The 22,726-nt window shown below is 46.0% G+C and overlaps 1 protein-coding gene across 27 annotated transcripts in view; it reads left to right on the forward strand.

Moving 5' to 3' along the window:
• The window catches only part of PIP5K1B (phosphatidylinositol-4-phosphate 5-kinase type 1 beta), a 315,659-nt gene that overhangs the window by 182,703 nt on the left and 110,230 nt on the right, over positions 1-22,726 (forward strand). For all 27 annotated transcript variants that reach the window (XM_049633433.1, XM_049633313.1, XM_049633276.1 and 24 more), the window contains 2 exons: positions 6,436-6,588; positions 12,303-12,602. In XM_049633433.1, the coding sequence (XP_049489390.1) occupies positions 6,436-6,588; positions 12,303-12,602 (453 nt within the window). The remainder of the gene's footprint in view (positions 1-6,435; positions 6,589-12,302; positions 12,603-22,726) is intronic.

Below are 22,726 nucleotides of genomic sequence, written 5' to 3' on the forward strand. Positions count from 1 at the left end.
GGATGATGGTATTGGGGGTTGAGTTTCAAAAGAGGAGTCTTTGTCTTTTAGAGATGCATGCCAGAGTCTCTCTGGAGGAAATGAGTTGATGTCTGGGATTCGCTTCGAGAGACTATGAGGGAAGCAGGCAGAGGAGTGATGGGGGTATAGTGGAAACAAGATTGGCCATGAGTTGATAATTGCAGAAGCTAGAAGAGAAGTATATGGATATTAATTACACAATTCTCTTTGCTTTTATGCAGGTTTGAAATTTTCCGTAATGAGAAGTTGGGGGGAGGGGCAGGGAGAAAAAGATAGGAACAGGCAGGTAAGAATGCTTTTCTTCGATTCCATTTTTCCACCTCCCGTATGAACACAGTCCAGTAAATGGACCCATCTCTGGGACCTACGAGAAACAGAGGGCACTGGCCCTCTAGCTAAACATGGCTACCTGGTCCCCAATGGTTATGGCCATCTACCTGCCCCGCACTGAGACACCCCCCGGGGACACCCCCAGCCCAGAATTAGAAGCTTACCTCCAAACCACTTAATCTGAAAATCCCAGCCAGTGATCTCAAGTGTGGTAGAGGAGGAAGGGGTTTTTCACCTGACATGACAGGCTTTCCAGAATTAGATACAACCATCAGACTTTTTAGTCCAACCGTTCATTATAGATGAACAGTCTAAAGCTGGGGTCGGTGAAGGAGGCGCCCAAGGTTTTCCACGTTGGTAGGCACAGACCCGAGACCAGACCTGGGATCCCCCAGCCCTCCCCCGGGCTCTTTCCCATTCCCCAGCTGCCTCTCAGCCCACTGAGTCTCAGACCTCTCATTAAATGTGTTCACAGCGTAAGACTCCCTCGACCATGAAACCGTCAGCTGTGATTATCCATTCTGAAGCACCTCCCCAACGGGGTCAGACACCCTTAACGAAGCATTTTTTTGGAAGAGTTAAGCCCAAATAAAACACAGGAAAATCAAATAAGACCTCCCTTAAAAAAAAAAAAAAAAAAAAGTGTGGGGAAAAAAAAAAGGATACCGTGCAAATGCCAAAGTACATCCTGGCGTCTGTCAAACTGGGGCTAGTTGAACCCAAATTTGTGAAGATAGACTGATCTAAAAGGGGAGAGAAGGTAACATGATAGAGTGATCGGTGACTCTCCAGCCGGGCCTGATGCTGATCCCCCTGATATGTGTGCATTTCCACTTAGTGCTGTGGTCTTGTATCTGGACTTTCGCCTGAATTACTCTGTTTACATTCTCAGTACCATTAACATCCGCCATCTGCATACCGATTACAAGTTTCATGTTGGAACATGCATAATTTGGATTGTGAGACCGCACACTGAAGGTGCTTGTGCATACACAGCCCAGCAGCCTGGCTGTGCCTCCTTCCTTCCTTGTTCCAAAATAAACGCCTCTCGAGGGAAGGCCAAGGTCCCCGGAGCATTTTTTTCCCATCTCTGCTTGGGCAGCAAGCCTTCGGTTTGATTTCCTTCTCCCCCAGGTGCCGGAGTGGCCCAAAATCCAGGGTGATTTGTATGACGTCTTTCCAGACTCACCGGCACCGATAAGAGCAGGGTGAATATTTAACACTATCAAGGGAAAGAAATGGCAGGAAAACTTATCTCCACCCCACCGTGCAAGTTTACATTGTTACTTTGCCTTGGCGGGGGGGCGGCAGGGCATTAGGGGGTGGGGGGGCAGCTGGATTGCACTTTGTAGTCTTTTCCAGCGGGAATAGTCAGGAGGCCCTACAGGAAATAGAAGGGAGACAATGAATGCATCGGAACAGCTTGCACAGAAGAGAGAGCCTGAAAGGAGGTACATAAAACGCAGGGTACACGTGGGGCCTTGTTGATCAAGGCTAATTAAAATGTTCCCGTCTCTCCTCTTTATTTGCTCTTAAATGGCAACATTTCAGAGCAGGTTGCTTAGCGCGGAGCGTGGTAACCAAGAGATAGGGTGAGGTATCACGGGATTATACACGAGGACGGTAATATTCCTGATTGATATCAAAATGCCAGTTTCTTGCACACCACTGCACTGCTGGTAGTGACCCCCAGCGAGTTATTAAGAAATGCCAAAGCGATTTATTTTTCCCTGCATATCAGTGTATAAATTACCTATTAAAGGAGGATTTGACAAGTAACCAATGAAGTATTTTCCCTATAATGTCACTGCTTCTAGAAGAATTTGAGGCTTTAATTAGAAGCAGATGATTAGGTCTGAATCCAGCTTTCTCTCGACCGCTCTTCCTGAATCACCCCCTAATTTCTCTATTTGCAGCCTCTAATTTCTGCATTCTGTGTTGTTATTCGACTTCCGCAACATTAACTCCTGTCTGTAGGAAGGCTCTGTGCGGGGAATTCAGAGCCCGTAAAACAAAGAATCAGAATTCCTAAAGAGAGTCTGGGGGTCTGCCTTCGCTCTTTAGAAGAGCTTGGGGTCCACACCTTTATTTTCCAATGTCTCAAATCTATGATTTTACGGGAGACCCATTTTTCTTCTTGACTCACTGTGTCCCAGCGGATCTTCGGGTAGCCTCCTGGTTGCTGGGGCTCAGCCGAAACCCTTAGTACACCAGTTTTCCTCACCTAGAAGGTGTGGACTCACTCGCCTGTGTGTGGTCATGTGATAAGACATAGCCCAGCATTAAATCCTTAGCGACACCTGAGTGGCTCAACCGGTTAAGCCTCAGACTTTGGCTCACGTCACGATCGCACGGTCCGTGAGTTCGAGCCCCACGTCGGGCTCTGTGCTGACAGCTCGGAGCCTGGAGCCTGCTTCGGCTTCTGTGCCTCCCTCTCTCTCCCAAAAATAAACAAACATTAAAAAAAAGAAAAAGAAAGAAAGAAAGAAATAGGAACAGCAGTAGGTACGTGGTCACTCTTTGCCAGGGTTTTGGAAAGCATCCCCTTTGAAAACCTTCAGCTGCTTTCTTGTAGACGTTAGTGTCTTTGTTTCGGAGATGAGGTTCCTTGGACTCCGAGATGCCAAGGTACTTCCTCCAGGTCGCTGAGGTGGCCGCTGGCAGAGCCGTGATGTGAAAAAAGGTGATTCCAAGTCCCACGCCCTTCACACTCAACCAGCTCTCCAGGTGGATCCTGCACCCACGGCAGGAAGGCACCCTCTGCTTCCGCTGGGCTTTTACGGCATCCTTTGTGCAGTCTTATTTTTCCTCGTCTCTGCATCACTCGTAATGACCGAGGCATTCTAATGCTGCTCAGCAAGAAAGCCTCAGGAAGCAAGCCCGGGGCCGCCTGGGCGGCTCAGTCTGCTACCCATCCGACTCTTGATTTCGGTTCACGTCACGATCTCACGGTTAAGAGATCGAGCCCCTCGTCAGGGACTCTGTGCCGACAACACACAACCTGCTTGGGATATGTTCTGTCTCTCTGTCTCTCTCTCTTCCTACCCCCGCCTTGCGTGTGCTCTTTCTCTCTCTCTCAAAATAAATAAATCCACATGAAAAAGAAAAAGCAAGCCTGGAGGAAAGAAGGAGAAGATAGAAGGCAGCACGCAGTTACTTCTTTCTTTTCTTGGAAAATTGTGTTTCCCTCATCCACGTGCTGCCGAAGCAAGAGAATTTAAAGTCACCAGTTAGAACTGCCTTTTAAGTGTTTTTTCTCCCGGTTTCTCCCTCCCCTCTCCTTGTCCCCCACTCCCCCACCTCCTACTCCCTCCTCTCAGCCTTTTCTGTGATGGACACTTAAATATCCAGAAGCCCAAGGTAGAAAGCTTTGGGCAATGTTGCCAACGTTTGCACCCTTAGGGTGTGACTGTTTAAACCCCCGCCTTTGCCCCTCACCAGGACTGGTCTCATCTCACACGCTGGGTCTTGACCTTTTTCTCTACACTCAGTGTTTCTCTAAGTCAGTAATGGGGATCCTCAGTTCATGAACACTGAGCTCCGTAACCAGACATTGACTTCTCTTTTGGGTTTGTTTTGACGTTTTTGGTGAGATCGACAGCCCTTCACCTTAATTGGTGAAATTCAGCCCTTCGTCCAGCAAAAATTCGTGTCGTGCCTGCTGTGTGCCAGGCACCGATCCTGCCCTGTGTCACCGCGTAAGGTATGAGTAGCCGGTGCCCTTGTGGAGTTCTGCAGGCTGGTGGGGACTCGGGATCCTGAACAGGCACGTGAGGGATTTTGTGGTCACTTCCACGATGAGAACCAGAGATGCAGTGCCAGGAAGCAGACACGCTGTAGACGCACAGGAGCGGGAAGAGGGCTCCAGAATAAGTGCTCTCCAGTCCCACACACGTCCCTGCACGCGACGTCCCACAGCCGCTCCCTTGCTGTGCACCCTGCGTGTTCCTTTTGTCCACCTGCAGTGGCTTCTTAGCACAGTGGACAGAGCGGTCGGTCCTCTGCTCCAGACTTTCCAACGGCTTTCAGCTCCCTTAGAGCAAAGTTCCAAGTCCTTGCAGTGACCCGTGCCGCCCTGTGCGGTCTGGCCCACCTGCCCTCTGGCCGCTTTGCTTGCAGCCCTCCCTGTTCACTCTGCTCCGGCCACTGGCCCCCTGGCTGTGCCTTGAGGTCCCCAGATCTCAAGACCTTTGCATTTGGAGCTCCCCTCTCCCTGACACGCCCTTCCCCCAGACAGCCGCAGGCCTCTGCTCAAGTCCCCACCCCCTCCCCCCCACAGTGAGGCTTTAGTGACCCAGCCTTCTTGAAGTTTATCGCAGCCCAGTCCTCAGTCACGGCTGGGACTCTGCCCCCTTTCCGTGCCTCATCTTTCTCCACAGCACTTAACTGCGTTCTGATGTATAATTGATTTACTTGGTTACCGTCTGTTTTCTCCTCCTGGGCTCTAAGCTTCATGAGTGCTTGAGATGTAACAGATGCTCAGCAGAAGTTTTCTCAGTGTTAAATGAATACATGAATGAGTAATAGTCAGCCCGGTGAAGGTAGAATGGAAGTTGTTTGGGATAAAGGAAAATGCAGAATCCTCGTAGTTGAGTGTCACTGGCACATTTGAGAATATGGGAAGCATCTCTTCGTGGCTAAAGCTAGATTTTAAGGAGGGAAGTGATGAAAGAGAAGGTTGGAAGGACAGGTGGGGCCGTGCATGGCCTTGAAAGCTCTGTTAAGGGATTTGGGTGTTCTCATCTATCCAGACGTCGGAAACCATCAAGATATGATGGCATGGAAGGACTTGATCAGACTGGCATCTTAGAAAGATCTCTGGTTTCCTGGTGGAAAATGCAGGAGAGAAATGGAGAGTGGATAGTTGAGGCAAGGTGGAGTCTCCCATAGCAATCAAGACATGATGTAAAACCACTGAATTGAGGGTATGAGCAAAAGAGATGGCACGAAGCAGGCAGATACCATCGCTAGTCTGGGTACAAAAGATGAGGAAATGGGGGGCATTGAGGTTGATGCCCAAGTTTCTGGTTTGGGAACAGAATAAATAATGTTTCCGATCCTTGAATTAGGGAAAAGAAAGAGGTTGAAGGGATGCACATGATGTAGAGTTGCCATGTATAGTTGTTTAGGGTGTGCACTGCCCAAGAATACCTGGCTAAGCTGAAGAAGTAGAGGCTGGAATCCAGCCTTTCTTTTACTTATCAGCCTTGTATATGACCCAGAGCTCCATCTTCCAGAAGAAAAGCACCTCTTTCTAGTTACTACAGAGGCATCATAGGGGCTGACCATAGCCCTGAGATGAATTTGACTTTGAACTTGTTACAAGTGAAGTGCTTATGGTGTAACCAAATAGAAATATCTACTGAAAAAGTTAGGCATACGGGGGCGCCTGGGTGACTCCGTCGGTTAAGCGCCGACTTCAGCTCAGGTCACGATCTCGCGGTTCGTGAGTTCAAGCCCCGCGTCGGGCTCTGCGCTGACAGCTCAGAGCCTGGAGCCTGCTTCGGATTCTGTGTCTCCCTCTCTCGCTGCTCCTTCCCCACTCCTGCTCTGTCTCTGCCTCTCAAAAATAAATAAACATTAAAAATGTTTTAAAAAGTTAGGCGTACAGGTCTGGAGCATTATAGAGATCTGGGCTGGAGCTACAGGTGTTGAAACCATGCGTGGATGACATCTTTTGGGAAAGCAAATAGAATGGGTGTTAGTGTTCAAGTGACAAATACACAGTATAAGTTGTACTTTCGGTCGTTATTTTATGGGCACTTGGTGAAAACAAAACACCTTAGACAACAGTACTGTTGACGTTCGTTCGTTGGAAAGACCTGATGATTCATGATTCTGTCATATGACACTGGAGGTGAGAAGGTGTTTCTGTTTGTCATAGAATCATTAAGATAAATGGATGAATTAAATTTTTAGAAATCCCAGAGAGCCCTCTTAGTGTACATGGAACCTCCTTTGGAAGCTCATGGAAGAGAACTTTCTGTTTCAGAATGGCCAAGATCGTAATCCTACGATTTTCCTCCTTGGAAGCATCATGTATGCTAAATGTATTTTTAATCATTTATTTATCTACTCTTGTAGTATTCCATCTGTAGTGAACCTCTAATAGAGCTGTCCAACCCCGGAGCCAGTGGATCCTTGTTTTTTGTGACCAGCGATGATGAATTTATCATCAAAACCGTTCAGCATAAAGAAGCTGAGTTCCTTCAGAAGCTACTGCCAGGCTATTACATGGTAAGTAACCGTCCCATCAGTAAACTCCTACTTGAGATTTCATTATTTTCCACCACAGTTTCCCCCCCCCGCCCCCTGCCATGCTTTTAAAAAAAATTATTTAGTTTTCTTTATCTTTGATTTATTTTTTAAGACTTTTTGTTTATTTGGAGAGAGACAGAGACAGGCGTGAGCGGAGGAGGGGCAGAGAGAGATTGGGAGAGAGAGAATCCCAAGCGGGCTCCGCACTGCCAGCAGAGAGCCCAACACGGGCGGGGCTCCGTCTCACAAAACCATGAGATCATGACCTGAGCCGAAAGCAAGAGTTGGACGCTTGATCAGCCAAGCCACACAGGCGCCTCTTTTCCTATGCCTTTTTACAGTGACCCTGTGCCACGTTTCTTTCCCTTTGGTGAGCTTTGGGGTGTGTTTGGATTATACTGTGACGGTTATTGGATAGATTTTACAAGGTAAAGGACCCTTGTTGTAGAGCAGAGTTGACCCACACAGTCCTGGGTTCAGATCCCAGCTCAGCCATCACCTAACTGTGTGACCACGAGTAAGTGACTTAACGTCGGAGCTGTAGTCTCCTTAGTCTGTGAAAGCTGGGAAATGCGTGTCTTTGACAAGTGTTGTGATGGAGGAAGGGTACAGGATGCGGGATAGAGGAAGCATTGCATCACAAGACTCTTGGCGTCCAGTACGCAGTAGGAATATGAGTGGTTAGCGTTCATCGAGCGCTAAGCTGTGTGTGAAACACAGCTGTAAAAATACTACTTAAGGGGCGCCTGGGTGGTTCAGTTGGTTAAGCATCCGACTTCAGCTCAGGTCATGATCTCATCGTCTGTGAGTTCGAGCCCCGCATCAGGCTCTGTGCTGACAACTCAGAGCCCGGAGCCTGCTTCAGATTCTGTGTCTCCCTCTCTCTCTGCCCCTTCCCCGCTCATGTTCTGTCTCTCTCTGTCTCAAAAATAAATAAAAACATTAAAAAAAAATACTACTTAATTTCAGAATCTGCTGGAGACATTAAATGTTGTAAATTATACACATAAATATAGGGGTCAAAAATCTAAATAAAAATCTTAGTGGAGAGCAGGCACAGATTTTAAAAGGTTTGTTTGCTCCTGGGGCACCTGGGTGGCTCAGTTGGTTAAGTGTCTGACTTCGACTTAGGTCTTAATCTCACGGTTTGTGAGTTCAAGCCCCGCGTCGGCCTCTGTCCTGACAGCTCAGAGCCTGGAGCCTGCTTTGGATTCTGTGTCTCCCTCTCTCTCTGCCCTTCCCTCTCTCCCTCCCTGCCTGCCTCTCTCTCTCTGTCTCTCTCTCCCTCTCTCTCAAAAATAAGTAACATTAAAAAACCTTTTAAAGGTTTAATCCTAAACAAAATGGAAATTGTTTTAGAGCATATGGTCTATGTACTTTGTATTAGAGAAAACAGAAGATCCAGAAAAGCCAGAAAAATGCAGCCAATTTTAATTCTTTTTCCAGAGATACATATTACTAACATTTGGTGTATGTCCTTCCTGATGTATTCTATTCATACACACATTTTTAAATAATATAAAATTGGGATCAAACTGACATTGCACTTTACTCACCTGCTAAGTGAATAAGTCTTAAACTTCTTTAGTTCTAAGCTTAGATAGAACTGCATTGTCCAATATGGTAGTCCTTAGCCAGATGCAGCTTTTAATTTGAAATCAATTAAAGTTAAATGAAATTGTAACCTTTAGTCAAACAAGTGGTTTATCTGAATCTTACTTGTAAGCTAACATAACAAATAATATAATTTACCCAGTTAACAAGAAAAAATGTGAACATCACGTGATGATCCAAATAAATGTTGGGTAGAAATGAAGGCGTTCAGAATTCAGCATCTCTTCCTAATTAAAATTCTTTCAACTGGGAGTGAAGTTTTTTAACATAAATAAGTGAACACACGTACGATGCACTCATCAGTCTCCAAGAGTTCACTTAATACCTCATGGAGAAGAACAAGGGCCCTTTCGTTGGAAATAAAGATAAAGGTGTCCTCCTATAGAGGTCCTGTCTGGTGTATTTGTGAGAATTTCTAGCAATAACTTTTGAGCACAAAAAGAAATAGAAGAAAAGTATAAACACCGTTCTCTGTAAACAAAACAGTTAAAAAGGAGCAAAACTTGGGGCACCTAGGTGACTCAGTCGGTTGAGCGTCTGACTTCGGCTCAGGTCATGATCTCACAGCTTGTGAGTTCAAGCCCCACATCAGGCTCTGTGCTGAAAGCTCAGAGCCTGGAGCCTGCTCTGGATTCTGTGTCTCCCTCTCTCTCTGCCCCCCGCCTTGTGCTCTGTCTCTCTCTGTCTCTCAAAAATAAATAAACATTAAAAAAAAAAGGAGCAAAACTTCAAGAAAATTAGCAGTTTCTAGAGATGATGAGAGTCCAGATTTGCAGGATATAAGATAGGTCTACACACGCCATTGTGTTCCATTATGCAGATCATACAGAGTAGGAGAATAGAAGGAAAAAAAAGGAGATCCTGTGTATGACAACAGGAACTTGTAGTGAACATGATTAGAAGAATAAAGATCCAAATAAATGAAAACATACTATAATTCTGATAAGGAAATCAAGTTATAGTAAGAACTATAATGTGTAAACAATAACCCCAAAAGAATTTTCTTAAGTTTGTTTATCTACTTAGAGAGTGAGCATGAGCAGGGGAGGGGCAGAGAGAGAGGGAGAGAGGGAGAGAGGGAGAGAGGGAGAGAGGGGGAGAGGGAGAGAGGGGGAGAGGGAGAGAGGGGGAGAGAGAGAGCCTCAAGTAGGCTCCACGCTGTCAGCACAGAGCCCAACTTTGGGCTCGAGCTCCCGAACTATGAGATCATGACCTGAACCGAGATCAACAGTCTGACGCTTAACTGCCTGAGCCACCCAGGTGCCTCCCCCAAAAGAATTTTTGTAATAAGAACTCTAAAATGCTTGCATCTGTAAAAACAAATATATAAGATCAATATGAAAGAAACTATAAATTGTTATTCAAAGACATACAAAGTTCTGAAATAATGAGACACGCGTTGTTCCTGAACTCAGTATTGTAAAGATTTCAGTTCTCCCTCATCAGTTTAGAAATCCAATCTAATTGCAATCGTGAAGGCTTCTTTGAGAAAACACCAAGTGTCAGCTGACCCCGGTGCTGCCGATGAGCCTGGGGGGTCTGGGGGCCCTGGAATGGGAGACCACGGTGGCTTCTGTGGGGGTCGAGGACAAGGAGTGGATCCCGGTCACCAAGCTGGGCCACCTGGTCAAGGACATGAAGATCTGGAGAAGATCTGTCTCTTCTCCCTGCCCATCAAGGAATCTGAGATCATTGACTTTTTCCTGGGGGTGTCCCTCAAGGAGGAGCTTTTGAAGAATATGCTGCTGCAAAAGCAAACCCGTGCTGGCCAGCAGACCAGGTTCTAGGCATTTGTGGCCATCGGAGAGGACAATGGACACGTCGGTCGGGTGTTAAGTGCTCCAGGGAGGTAGCCAGTGCCGACCGTGAGGCCGTGATCCCTGCCAAACTTGCCAGGGACCTGTGTGGTGAGGTGACTCCGGGGACAAGATCGTCAAGCCCCACACTGTCCCGTGCGGGGTGACCGGACGCTGTGGCTCTGTGCTGATGCGCTTCATCCTCGACCCCAGGGGCACTGGCACTGTCTCCGTCCCTGAGCCCAAGAAGATACGGACGATGACAGTACTGACGACTGCTACACGCCAGCCAGGGTCTGCCCTGCCACCCGGGCAACTTCACCAAGGCCACTTTTGATTCCCAAGACCTACACCTGTCTCTTCCCCACCTCTGGAAAGAGTCTGTTCATCAAGTCTCCCTATCAGGAATTCACTGGCCATCTTGGGAAGCCCACACCAGAGTCTCCGTGCAGAAGACCCAGGCTCCACTTGTGTTCACCACATAGTTTTATACAAGGAAAACAAAGTGAACTAAGTCTGTGTTGAAAAAAAAAAAATGCCAGTGGGATTTTTCCCTGAACTGATTCATTTGAAAACGAAAGCAAAACAAACAAAAGAAAGTGGAAACAAATACCGTTTTAAGAGCATTTAAAAAAATAAACGGTGGAAGGGGAAGGTTGTAAGAACAGACAAAATAGTTTTGATAAGAATTAAAATGGTGGATCTGCCAGAACATGTACCAAAAAAATCCATAAACCTGCACTAATATTAAAGATGTGGAATTAGTATAGTTCTAGACAAATAGGTCAATCGAGTCAGATAATTCCTATTTTCAGATCTTTCTCACACACACACACACACGAAATAATTCCATATGGAGTAAAAACCAAATGTAAGTGAACAAAACTAGTAAAAATTTGGAAGAAACTAGAAGAAATTATAAGCTTGGGGTATAACATCTATATAACAAATATATAGGAATATATATAAAAGTTGGGAATTGGCGGGGAGGGGGGGCACCTGCATGACTCATTGGTTGAGGGTCCGACTTTGGCTCAGGTCATGATCTCACAGTTCTTGGGTTCAAGCCCCATGTCGGGCTCTGTGCTGACAGCAGCCTGGAGCCTGCTTTGTATTCTGTGTCTCCCTCTCTCTCTGCCCCTCCCTTACTCACACTATGTCTCTGTCTCTCAAAAATAAATAAATGTTTTTAAAAAGATTTTTTTTTTAAAGTTGGGAATTGAAAGAAGGATCAGGGGTAGTAGGGAACCTTTTCGTGACTTAAATGCCCTCCAGCAAACTTCTTAATTTCTCTCCTACTTTTAAAGTGAAACACTAAAAATAGGCATGCATTTCTTAATAGTAGAAAAGATAACATGACTGGAAGAAAACATTTGCCCTGTAGAGAATAGGAAAATGCTAAATATTCAGAATATATTGAGAAACTCCCAACAATAACCCAAAACTACAGAAAAGCAGGCAAAGGATATTAATGCATAATTCTTTTGGAAATGGCCAGAAATAACATTAAAATGTTACATTTCTCTAATAATCCATGGTATTCCCATTTTTGAGAGAACAAGTGTCCGTTTTTTAATGATCTTGCTTACAGAGCCTTTAAAGCTCGATACTTTGTGGCCCTGGTGACGAGTGACAAGAAACAGATGGTCTAACAAAGTGTGGCTGTGAATTGGTCTACCCATTTTGGAAGACACTTTTTCAGGAGCTATTAAAATTTTAAGTGCTCATCTTTTAGACCCAGCAATGAGTTTTCTTTTTAGCTCCTTTAGAGCATAGTCACACATGGCTCTAATCCATTCTTTCCCTGTTTTGAGTTGGGTCTCATTTGGGACACTCTTTTCAGTTCAGCCACTTTTAATACCATGGGTTTAGAATGATCAAGTTACTGTTCCAGTGAACCATCGTAAGAGCCAGATCAGAAATAGCAATATTTTAGTAATGGCCTTTAAAGTTTATTTATTTTTGAGAGAGAGAAACAGAGTGGGAGCAGGGGAGGGACAGAGAGAGAGGAAGACACCGAATCTGAAGCAGGCTCCAGGCTCTGAGCTGTCAGCACAGAGCCCGACGCGGGGCTCGAACTCATGAACCGCGAGATCATGATCTGAGCCGAAGTCAGAGGCTTAACCGACTGAGCCATCCAGGCGCCTCTAGTTATGGCCTTTAATAAAGATAATCACATTCCATTTTTCATTATCATATTGGACGAAAGCACATATTTGATGGAGCATTATTTTATGAAAATTGGAGATTTAAAACATTTTTTTTCCCTTTTTCTCTTTTTAGAATTTGAACCAGAATCCGAGGACTCTTTTGCCAAAATTTTACGGACTGTACTGCATGCAATCGGGGGGCATTAACATCAGGATCGTGGTAATGAACAACGTCTTACCGCGCTCCATGAGAATGCACTTCACATATGACCTGAAAGGCTCCACGTACAAGCGAAGAGCTTCCCGAAAAGAGAGGGAGAAATCCAACCCCACCTTCAAGGACTTGGATTTCCTGCAGGACATGCACGAAGGCTTATATTTTGACACAGAAACTTACAACGCGCTCATGAAAACACTTCAGAGAGACTGCCGGGTAAGGAAATACCATTGCCGGGATTGCCCTGGGAAAGGCTTCTGTGATAATGTCACCTTGGTAAGGAATGTCCAGAACAGACGTGTGGAATCCCTTTGTTAACAATCCCATGTGCCCATCCATGCTTCCTTGATGTTGAAGGAATTGGTGGACGATAAGGGAATTGTCTAAGACTGTCTGTGAATTTTAGTAAAAAGCAAAGTCAGCTTTCTTTGATAAAATTAAACAAGAATTTTTTTTTTTTTTTTTTTTTTTTGCTTTCCATCCTCCCCTGTGGTTAAACCGGAGGGAAAAGGAATTGGATGTAATGCAATGATTAGCAAGAAAAGCCATATACAAATTTTGGCACAGGTAACATTCCAACCGGGGAGAGAAGTTCCCTGGATACTTGGTGTGGGTGCAGTACGCTCGGTGAAATTATTTTGGGCCATCATGAATGAGTCCCAACACTTAGAGCAAAGACCATAATGTGGAAACTTTGCCTGCAGGATTGTCAAAAGGAAGGAGGAATTCATAGTCCCTTAGCCTGCCACTCTTAGGAACAAAATAACAAGACCCAAAACCTGGGAGAGGTTTTTCCCGATAGGGTGAATTTACAGAAAGTAGGTAAAGGTTCCCTTGGAGAAAACAATGGAAGTGGAACTGGGATGGCTTCTGAAGAAGGATGATCATCTGATGAACATGTTCTCAGAAAGAGCGTTTTGTGCCCCAGGTGAACCTGGGAATACCGTCTAGCTCCAAGCTAAGTTGGGCATAGCAGAGGTGGCCAGGGCTTTCTCTAGGAGTGGATAGGCTTCTGGGACGTATGAGCTGTGTCTTTCAGACTGTGGCTTTCCGGACCTTGTGTGGCCCTGGACAGACGACCCACGTTGGTGCACCGGGGAGGGGGCGAATCCTTGCTGAGAAACACAGTCCTACTATTTATGGGTCGTTTCTTTCTACCTGTTAGGATGTGAATGACGATGCGCAAAGGTATGTCATTGAGTGGGTTGTTTCATTGACAGCGAAGTTACTCCGCAGCGCCTGTTCTTAATGCCCAGTGCGCCAGACCAGCCTAGGATTTTTTGATGTACGTTTCCTTTCATTTTCTCAACATCCGTTTGAAGTTTGTCACCATTCTCCTTCCCATTTTAACTGGTGAATCATCAGGCTCTTAAAGAGGGCAAGCAACCTGCCCAGCGTTACTTAGCAAGTCAGGGGCGGCGCCCACACCTCCTTGGGTACAAAGTATGTGCTGTTCACAATTGACGCGTAATGGCTCCCTGTAAGGAGTTTTTGTTTTTCATTATCTTTTCACAAGTCAAGGGAACTAAAGCAAACCAACAACAACAACAACAAAAATGTCCAGCTGAGCTATTCAGCTATCTGGGTGGATATGAATGATTCATGTTTTTCTTTAAAAAAGAAAAACGAACACACACACACACACACACACACACACACACACACACGTTTGAGTAGAAACCTTTTCCTGTGCTTTCTCTGCCCTCACAGGATGTGGGTGAAAAGTGACTCTCCGTTCCCTAGAGTTTAGTACAAGCCTCTCCAATTTTAGATTTTCTTTCTCTTTGTGTGCCTGTGTGCTTCTTGCCTCTTTAATATGGAAAGCCATTTTTTTCTGTGTCTTCTAAAACCACAGGTTCCTATGCCAAAAAAAAAAAAAAAAAGGCAGGGGGGTAGGGAGTCAAATGTAAAAGAGCCGTTGCACGAGACTTGCTGTTTATTAGTGTTTCTTGAGCCCAGTACTGACAGGACGAAGTCAAACATGTCTCTTCATCAGGAATGAGACCCTGGAGATTGGCTTCTTTATTTTTTATTTTTGGAAGATTTGTTGTCTTAAGGAAGGTCAGTGAAGAGGTCCTGAAGCCAGCTCCCTCTCATCCACCCCCTTGGGTCTTGACCCTGACTCAGACTGTGGAACTTTTTTAAACAATACACAACACTCGTCTCCAGAAAGGCTTTGCTCAGGCTGGTGTGGGAGCCTTTAAATGCCTCGCTGTGAGGGAACCCGAGTCCCTTCCATGATCTCCCTTGACCATGACCACGACCTTTGTGATCTGGAGTCAGCCCCTGGCTCCCCGAGCAGAGCTGCCTTGGGGAGCTCAGGCACATTTCCAGAATGGTGGGTCTCAAGGTGTAGCAGTCACAGGCCGCTTGGCAAAACGGACGAAAGCTGTGAACCGTCTCCCCAGAAGAATGCCCATCCGCTCCCCAGTTCCTGCGACCCCTGGAGCCCATCACAACCCACCCGCCTCCCCGAAGGCTGAGTCCCCGTGCCAGAGCCAGGCACGATCCTCTCCCTCTCTCTGTGTCGTCAGGTCCTCCTCAGAAGGGCCAGCCCTTCCCAGGCAGACACGAGAAGCCTCCTGACCTCATGCTGACCTCTCGCTTCCTGCCCATTCCACTTCTTCCGGTTTTTGGCTTACCCCCTCATCCCCAGGATCCCATTTTCCTTGCGTGAGCACCGGCCAGAAGACACCCGCGTGGTTCGTGGACCCAGCACGGCCTGGGCCTGTTGTGCCCTGCTCCCCACAGTCTCCTTCCCCGATTCCCGGCTTCCCCAGTCTGAGCTCGGGCCCTCGTCGGTAAGCCTGCCCCCCTGGGATGGTCCATCCCTGGCTGGCCCCTCCGCACAGCACCTTAGCCTCGGAGCTCTTCCAGAAAAACCGAATGGACTTCATCTTTCCATACGGTTGAGACAAAGATTCTTCCCAAAAGGGCAGGGGATCCCCATCCTGGGTCCTCCCCAGTCTCCATGTTGCTGTTCCTTACCGGCGGTGTCTGGGGAACATGGACGTGTGAATCATTAGGTCCCCTTTCTGGAAACATTTCCTCTCCCTGGGCCTCACTCTGTGCCTGTTGTGACAGCCCTCGGCACCCGTAAGTGAGCTTGACCCGGGATCCGAGTCGTGATAGTGGAGTACCATCAGGAAACCATAGGTCACTTGCTGTCGAAAACAGGAAGTAGGATTTATTCAAACCGTCCCCATGCGATGTAAGCTGAGAGGCAATTCTTTCTCTGGACTCAGTAAGTCACCATGTCCCGTCCAGTCCGCCTTCTAAGTCTTGGATCTTCCCCCCCCCCCGCCCCCCACCTCTTTCTGCACAGCCGCGGCCTTTATTGAAACCCCGACGGCTCATTGCTGGGAGTTTTGCAGTAGCCTCCTCACTCCTTTTCAAGATCTCTCTCTTCCACCACATCCAAGTGCTGCTGCCACAGTGATCAGAGGACCACCTGCCTGTGCACCAAAGCCCACTCTTCCTAGCTTGGGCCATTACCATCCTTCCTCCTCTGGCCCCGGCCACCTTCTCCGGACGCTTCTCCAGCTCCCTTCTCAGCCTTCTCTCACCTCCATGCAGAGCCCCTTCCTTCCGCAGCCTTTCCCATCTCCTGGACACATTCTGTGAAGGTTCTGGCCTTTTCCTGCGTGCCTCTCTCTGCTGGGCTCTCCCTCCCCGCTTTCCTTCACCTTTCTCCCTCACCTGCCCCCCTCAGGACCGCCGCCCTCACTTGCTCTGAGACCACCATGCTGTGGCTCCCCAAGCACCCCGGATTCACATCTTTTGTGGCATTTAATGCACTGTTTTATTTATTCACATGCAGGTCCGTGCTTGAGAATCAGACCTTCATCTGTCTTTGTATCTCCATTGCCCGGCGCTTAGTAAATGTTTACTGAGATACGTATTTGAACAAAGGAATAAGCACAGTAAACTATGTGATGACAAAGAGACACATTTAGGTTACATCTCCAAGAAAAAGCGGCCTTTGGTGACTTCTGTGTGTCTAGCTGAGTTTTGAGTGCTGCTTGTGGAGGAGGAAATATCCACTTTCACTGATGTGGCTGCCCTGTGGTCACAGAGATTGTAATGTGATAAAGCACATGATCTCCATTTCGAATCCCAGTCAAGGTACTGAGTGTCCCTGTATTAAGCCCTTTGTATAATAAAAGTGTATTTCTCTTTCAATTGTTTTTTCATAGGAACAATATTGGAGAAGTCATTAGACTTTAATACTGGCCCCTGTCTCCTTTAGGTGTATATCTGATCTGCCCAGCTAGACTGCCACTGTCTCAAAGGCCACAGCTCATTCCTTATATTTCTCTGCAGGTGCATTACCTGGCTTATTGTATGCACTCAGTACCTATTACAAGATAATGTAAAAAACTCTTTTGAATCGAAATTTATGTGTTCATTTTGGAAGAATAATTAGGAACTATTTTTATCTTCATTTTTAATTTACTGTAATTATTTCTTCTCCGACATAGCCTCTCTATGAAAAATCTAAAGAGTCCCATATCGTTTAATTAACTTGATAAATTATTACATCCTACAATATTTATCGATAACTCGGGGGAAATGACATTGTTGCCAAGTATATTAGTGAGAACTTGGGTTTATAATCCAAATATTTCTGATTCCTTCAAGTGGGAGCCCTATCAGGCACAGTCTTGGTCATTAATGACCCAAATGACTTAGTTTACATTTATTGTCATTTTTTGTTGAGCGGCAAAGTTATTCATTTTTAAATAGCGTGGCACCAATTTTCTTTTTTCACACAAATGGCTGTCACCATAAATATTAATAGATTTTCAGAATTTAAGGAAGCCAGTCTTAAGAATACTGAGACTTTTTGATGTGCAGAGTGGGATCCATCTAACTATGTGTGGGTCTAAATTTGCAGATCAGGTTCTTCTCAGCTATGGGCACGTTTGCCTGGGTTACCAAGTAGCTTATTTTCTATACTACTTAGTTTCGCATTATGGCTAGTGCTTATCCCTCAGCTGTAATTTTGTTCAGCATTATGATTTTACACTTAGTGTACACAGTTTTTTTTCTTTCTTTTTTATATCGGTCACCTTCCCAGTTATCATTAAAGAGGAAAAAATGCTGGGACACCTGGGTGGCTTGAGTCGGTGGAGCGTCTGACTTCAGCTCAGGTCATGATCTCCCGGTCCATGAGTTCGACCCCCGCGTCAGGCTCTGTGCCGACAGCTCAGAGCCTGGAGCCTGCTTCAGACTCGGTGTCTCCCTCTTCAGACTCGGTGTCTCCCTCTGTTTCTGCCTCTCCCCTGCTCATATTCTGTGTCTGTCTCTCAAAAGTAAATAAACATTCAAAAATTTTTTCAGTAAAAAATTTTGTTTCAAATAAAAAAGGAAAAAATGCTTATTCCTCATATATATAAGAAGAACTATGTAAGAAGGAATATATATATATATATACATATACATGTACGTATATGTGTGTATATATATATATACACACACACACACACATATATATATATGGTCTTATATAAAGACCTTATTTTTGTTAGGTACAGGAATATCACCAACTCCACATCTCTGTACCATTTCTTGAAAGATTACTTGCCCCAAAAAAGGCATAAATAAAGTCACCATCTTTCAAATTACAAACACTCTAATCCCATGATGTATTGGATTTGCTCCATTGTTTTAGATTATAAGTTTTGCTCTGTATGCTATTGTTTTGATAGCATTGCAATATAAACACAAGGCAAAGTCAACGTTGGTGAACAAATAAATAAAACCAACTCCTACTATCAAAGATTGTTTGAGCTGGAAGGAATCATAAAGGTCCCTGGGAAATAGTAGAACACTGCCTTCCATGCTCTGGTGTCAGAGAAAATAATTTTGGACCTAGATGTCTGTGCCTGGCCAAGCCAGATTTCCTTGTGAGAATAAAGACATTATCACGTTCTCAGGGACTTAAAAAAGGTTTCTACTTATAAACCCTCTTTTACAGAAATTTTTACTTTGAGATAATTGTACATTCACATGTAGTTGGAAAAAATAACACAGAGAGATCTCATATACTCCCCACCTGGTTTCCCCAGTGCTAACATCTTGTATGACCTTAGTGTAACATCAAAACCAGGAAGTTGACATTGGTTCTGTCCACTGACCTTCTTCAGATGTTACTAGTTTCGTATGCACTCTTGTGTGTATCTGTAGGTGGGCATATGTGTATGTGGTTTTATGCAATTCTGTGCATATATAGATTGACTTAACGGCCACAGTTAAGTATGGAAAGGTTCCTTCACAGAGATCCCTCCTGCTACCCTTTTAGATATAACTGGAGCCACCGCCCTCCCCCAACCCCTCCCAACCCCTTGCAACCGCCAATCTATTTCCTTTCTCCGTAATTTTGTCCTTTCAAGAACGCCATGTAAGTGAAGCCGTCCAGGATGTAACTTCCGAGATTGGCTTTTCTCACTCCGCATATCCATCCAAGTTACTGTGTATATCAGTAGTTGCCCCTTTTCACTGCTGAGTGATGTTTCATGGTGCGGATATACCGCCGTTTAACCATTCACCTGCTGAAGAACCTGGGGTTTTTCTCTAATGTTTGATTATTGCAAAAAAAAAAAACAAAAACAAAAACAAAAAAAACAGGTGCTGTGAACATTTCCTTGCAGGTTTTTACATAAGTGTTATTCAGTTCTCCAGCAGAAGTGCCCCGTGCATCTGCTGTGTCACATGGTAAGCACGTGTTCACTTTTGTAAGGAACTGCCATGCTCTTTCCCAGAGAGCCTCTACCATTTTACATCCCCACCAGCAGCGTATGATCTCATTTCTTTTCATCCTGTCCTGCGTTCACTGTCTTCCGTATTTTTTTATGTTAGCTATTGTGGTAGGTGTGTGTTTAAGTCTCTTGTTTAAGAATTGCTTGAGTATATGCTCCGGCAAAACAAAAGATAAACCCAATGAGGCCGTTCGGAGATGCAGGGAACAGTGCCGAAAAAGGAAGCTGAAAAACTTACAGTTAAGTTGAGTGGTTGATCAGTAGGGTTTCCTATGAAGGAGAGCCTGAGGCACAGGACTTGGCCACGTGTGTTTCTAGTAATAAGCCTTTCTCTGAGACTTTGAATGCTCACAGGACTTCATCTAGATCTATGCGATAGCCATGGATATTTCTCAATTATTCTGTAATTGCTTCGGTATGTGTTTAATGTTTGCCCACTAAAATCCACCCTTTAGGAGAACAGGAGCTATATGACTTCGTTTTGTTACCTTTAAACCACTTAACAAAACAGCACTTGGCCCCATGTTGGTCTTTTGGGAAAGCCTTAGAGATAACAATTTCTTGAGGGTGGTGCCTGATGTCCCAATTTAAGACAACACCACACCTGTTCATCAGCCCCGGAAAGGGGTTGATGTCTGCTCAGGCTTTTGCTGGTGGCCCCAGGTCCGTCATGATGCAGGTGGATGATGGCAGGGAGCTTCTGTTGGCAGTGGGAGAAGGGGGAAAGTGGTCAGTATGAGAGAGTTCTGGGGAAGCTACAGAAGCCATTGCATTGTATTGCTTTTCTTCTCTAGCTGTTCTTGACTTTCTGCCAACTCGGGAGGTACCTCACCTTGAGCCAGACAAGTAATTCTCAATACTTGGCAAAACCAGCTGCTCCAGTTTTTGGTGGAGGCAGGGTCCCGTCTTAGATGCAGCGTGCAGATACTGAAGTAGCTGAGCCTTTAGAACACATCATCCATAATACGTAATCCGAAAACACATGCACAGGATAAGGTACTTGACATCCTATCTCCTGGATTTCAAGCCATTTTCAAGGCTCATTGCGTCCGCAGGTTGGACCAGTTGACATTTATTGTGGACTTGCTTCGTATTAATTATAGGTGGGTTCTCGTTGAGCCTCCCCATGGCCCTGTGGCATAAGTGAGTGCCATGATTCCCTTTCTAATATGGAGAAATGGAGATGCGGGACAGGTGACACCTCCCGGGTCCCCAGAGCTCATGTTCTGGGACCCAGCTCACACACAGGCATCTCTGACTCCAGACCCAGGCCCTCTTACCAGTGTGCTCTCCATAAGGAGCCTCTAGGTACCAAAGGGGAACATCTGCTAAAATGAAAACCGTAAGTCCCACCACGGGTTTGAAGAGGGTGGGCTTCAAGTGCACGGTGACAGTTTTCCCGCTCCGACGCAGAGCTGGTGGGAAAGGTGCTGTAGAGAAAAGATGCTACGAATGCAGAGAACTCGGTTTGGACAGGACAGTGGGTTAACGTGCGACCTTCTTCACCGAAGGAGGGAGCGAGGAGAACAGTGACCGAGGAACACAAAATAAAATCAGGAACCCAAACATTTAATTTTAAAAGTTTAACGGAAAGTGTAATCAAGCCCATTAACACCTCCCAACTGTTACCAACATGCCTGTGCGTCAAATCCGATTGACTGAAGAGCAGGACTTCTTTCTGAGAAACGTGACAGTTACAGTGAAGTAGATGGTTTGACAAAGATTGTTTTTCACCTCGTGTGGAGAGGGAGACGAGGCTTTCTATGTGCTGTTGGGTCCTGCGTGAGCAGCTTTCAAGAATGCTCCTCGACTGCCAGCAGAAATGGCAGGATTTTCAAGCCAGTGTTTGTTTTTACCCTCCCTTCAAACCAAATGGAGCCTTGTAAAAATTTCTACAGAAGAAAAATAGGAGGCTGAAAGCATCTTCCTCGCCCCTACGTAAACTCCTTTTCCTTTGCCTGAAAGATCACCTAAAATGAGAGAATTTAAGTATCCCCGACATATGGCGGTGGTGGTTCTGTGCCTAACCAGCTTTCGTTTTAAGTAACTTGTCACGCAGAAATAGAAATATATAACAGTTCAACTTGATAGAAGCAGAAGTCCTTGGGCTTATGAAACGGAATGCTTCCATATCTAGTATATAAGGGTTTTCTGCTCGGGTGTGCAAAGAACCTGCCTGTCTTTGATTTTCTAGTTGACCGTAAACGTAGAGGTAAGGTCAAGCAAGGTAGGTTCCCGAATGGAAGGACTCACAAAATATCCGAGGGGAGGAAGGAGAGTGAAGGAAACGTCCCCACTGGGAATCCTGGGAAGCCTGAGGAGAGCCACAGCAGGAAGGGGAAGTGACCTCAGGGGGACGTGACCGTAGCAACTCTGCCTTTGAAGATGGGTCTGGAAAGCCTTTGAGGTTGGCCAGTGTGGATCCGGTTGTGGATTCCAGCGTGAGTCAGTCACATGGATGACCGTGTGAAGTAGAGCAGGACCGTCAACGCTCAAACCAAAGGAGACAAAGGACAGCAAACCCTAGTGGCTTCTAAAATGGTGCTGAGAAGCTCCATAGCTTAGGAGAAACTTCTGGAATTTGGTGATGGACGGAGTTGCAGAGGCCGAAGGAGCGTTCGAGAGTTTCCAAGGTCTGGGAAAATGTTACGAAGTTTAGAAAATGGCTCAGAACTATCTCGTGGCATGTTACCCAGCTTGCTGTGCACCCGTCACACGTGATCTTGTCTTCCTCCCGGAAACCTTCACCTCCAGCAAGTAGAAACACTTCCAAAGGGGGAAATCGGTTTGATTTCGGCGGGACTTTATTCTATTCGTTTGACATCCGTGCTGAGTCCCCGCGCTGCTGCGGGAACCCGGGGCCCGCGTGATGGCCTTGTGAAAGGCAAGGTACTTCCTGGGCCACGTCCTAGTTCCAGCGCTTTCCAAGAAGACGAGCACATGCTGGCTTCTGAGAGGCTTTGGCTCACGTAAATAGCTGCTCATCCCCGTCAGCGGCAGTCAACACTTTCCATCTGGCCCCCTCCCCTGCAAGTGAATGTTCCTTTGATGTCACCAGTGTTCTTCCTTCAAAGACATTTTTTAATGTAGTGCTTTGATCAGGCGAGTAGAACTCTTCTCTCCTCACTTTCATCCCTTGAAATTCTGCCCTCCTGCCTGGCGAGGAATTTCTGCCTCCCCCACAAGCGTGAAGTGGCCAAGAACAATCTGTTATTTATGAGTTTATGGATTAAATTTCAACTTTTTATTTCAGACGGACACACCTGTGCCCCTTCCTACATGTCTGCTTCGAAAAACCCGTTTCCAAAGGGGGTGCGTTTGCCCCTGGACACGTCGGTTGCCCATGGCTCTTCAGGATGCAGGGAAGTTAAACCCTGATGGTTACCTTAAATACCGGTGCCCAAACCTGAATGTGAGCCTGCTTGGAGTCCGTGTCTCGCTGACTTCCTCCCTTCGTTTCTCCACACGAAGACCTCGTGTGTAAACTTTGCCCGTTTGTCCACGTTCTGCCGGCTCCAGCCGTTTCCAAAACCAAACGTGCTGGATGCCAGCACTCTGCTCCCCAAGTTCTCGTTCTCA

This window comes from Panthera uncia, chromosome D4 (assembly GCF_023721935.1).
Source record: "Panthera uncia isolate 11264 chromosome D4, Puncia_PCG_1.0, whole genome shotgun sequence".
NCBI lineage: Eukaryota > Metazoa > Chordata > Mammalia > Carnivora > Felidae > Panthera > Panthera uncia.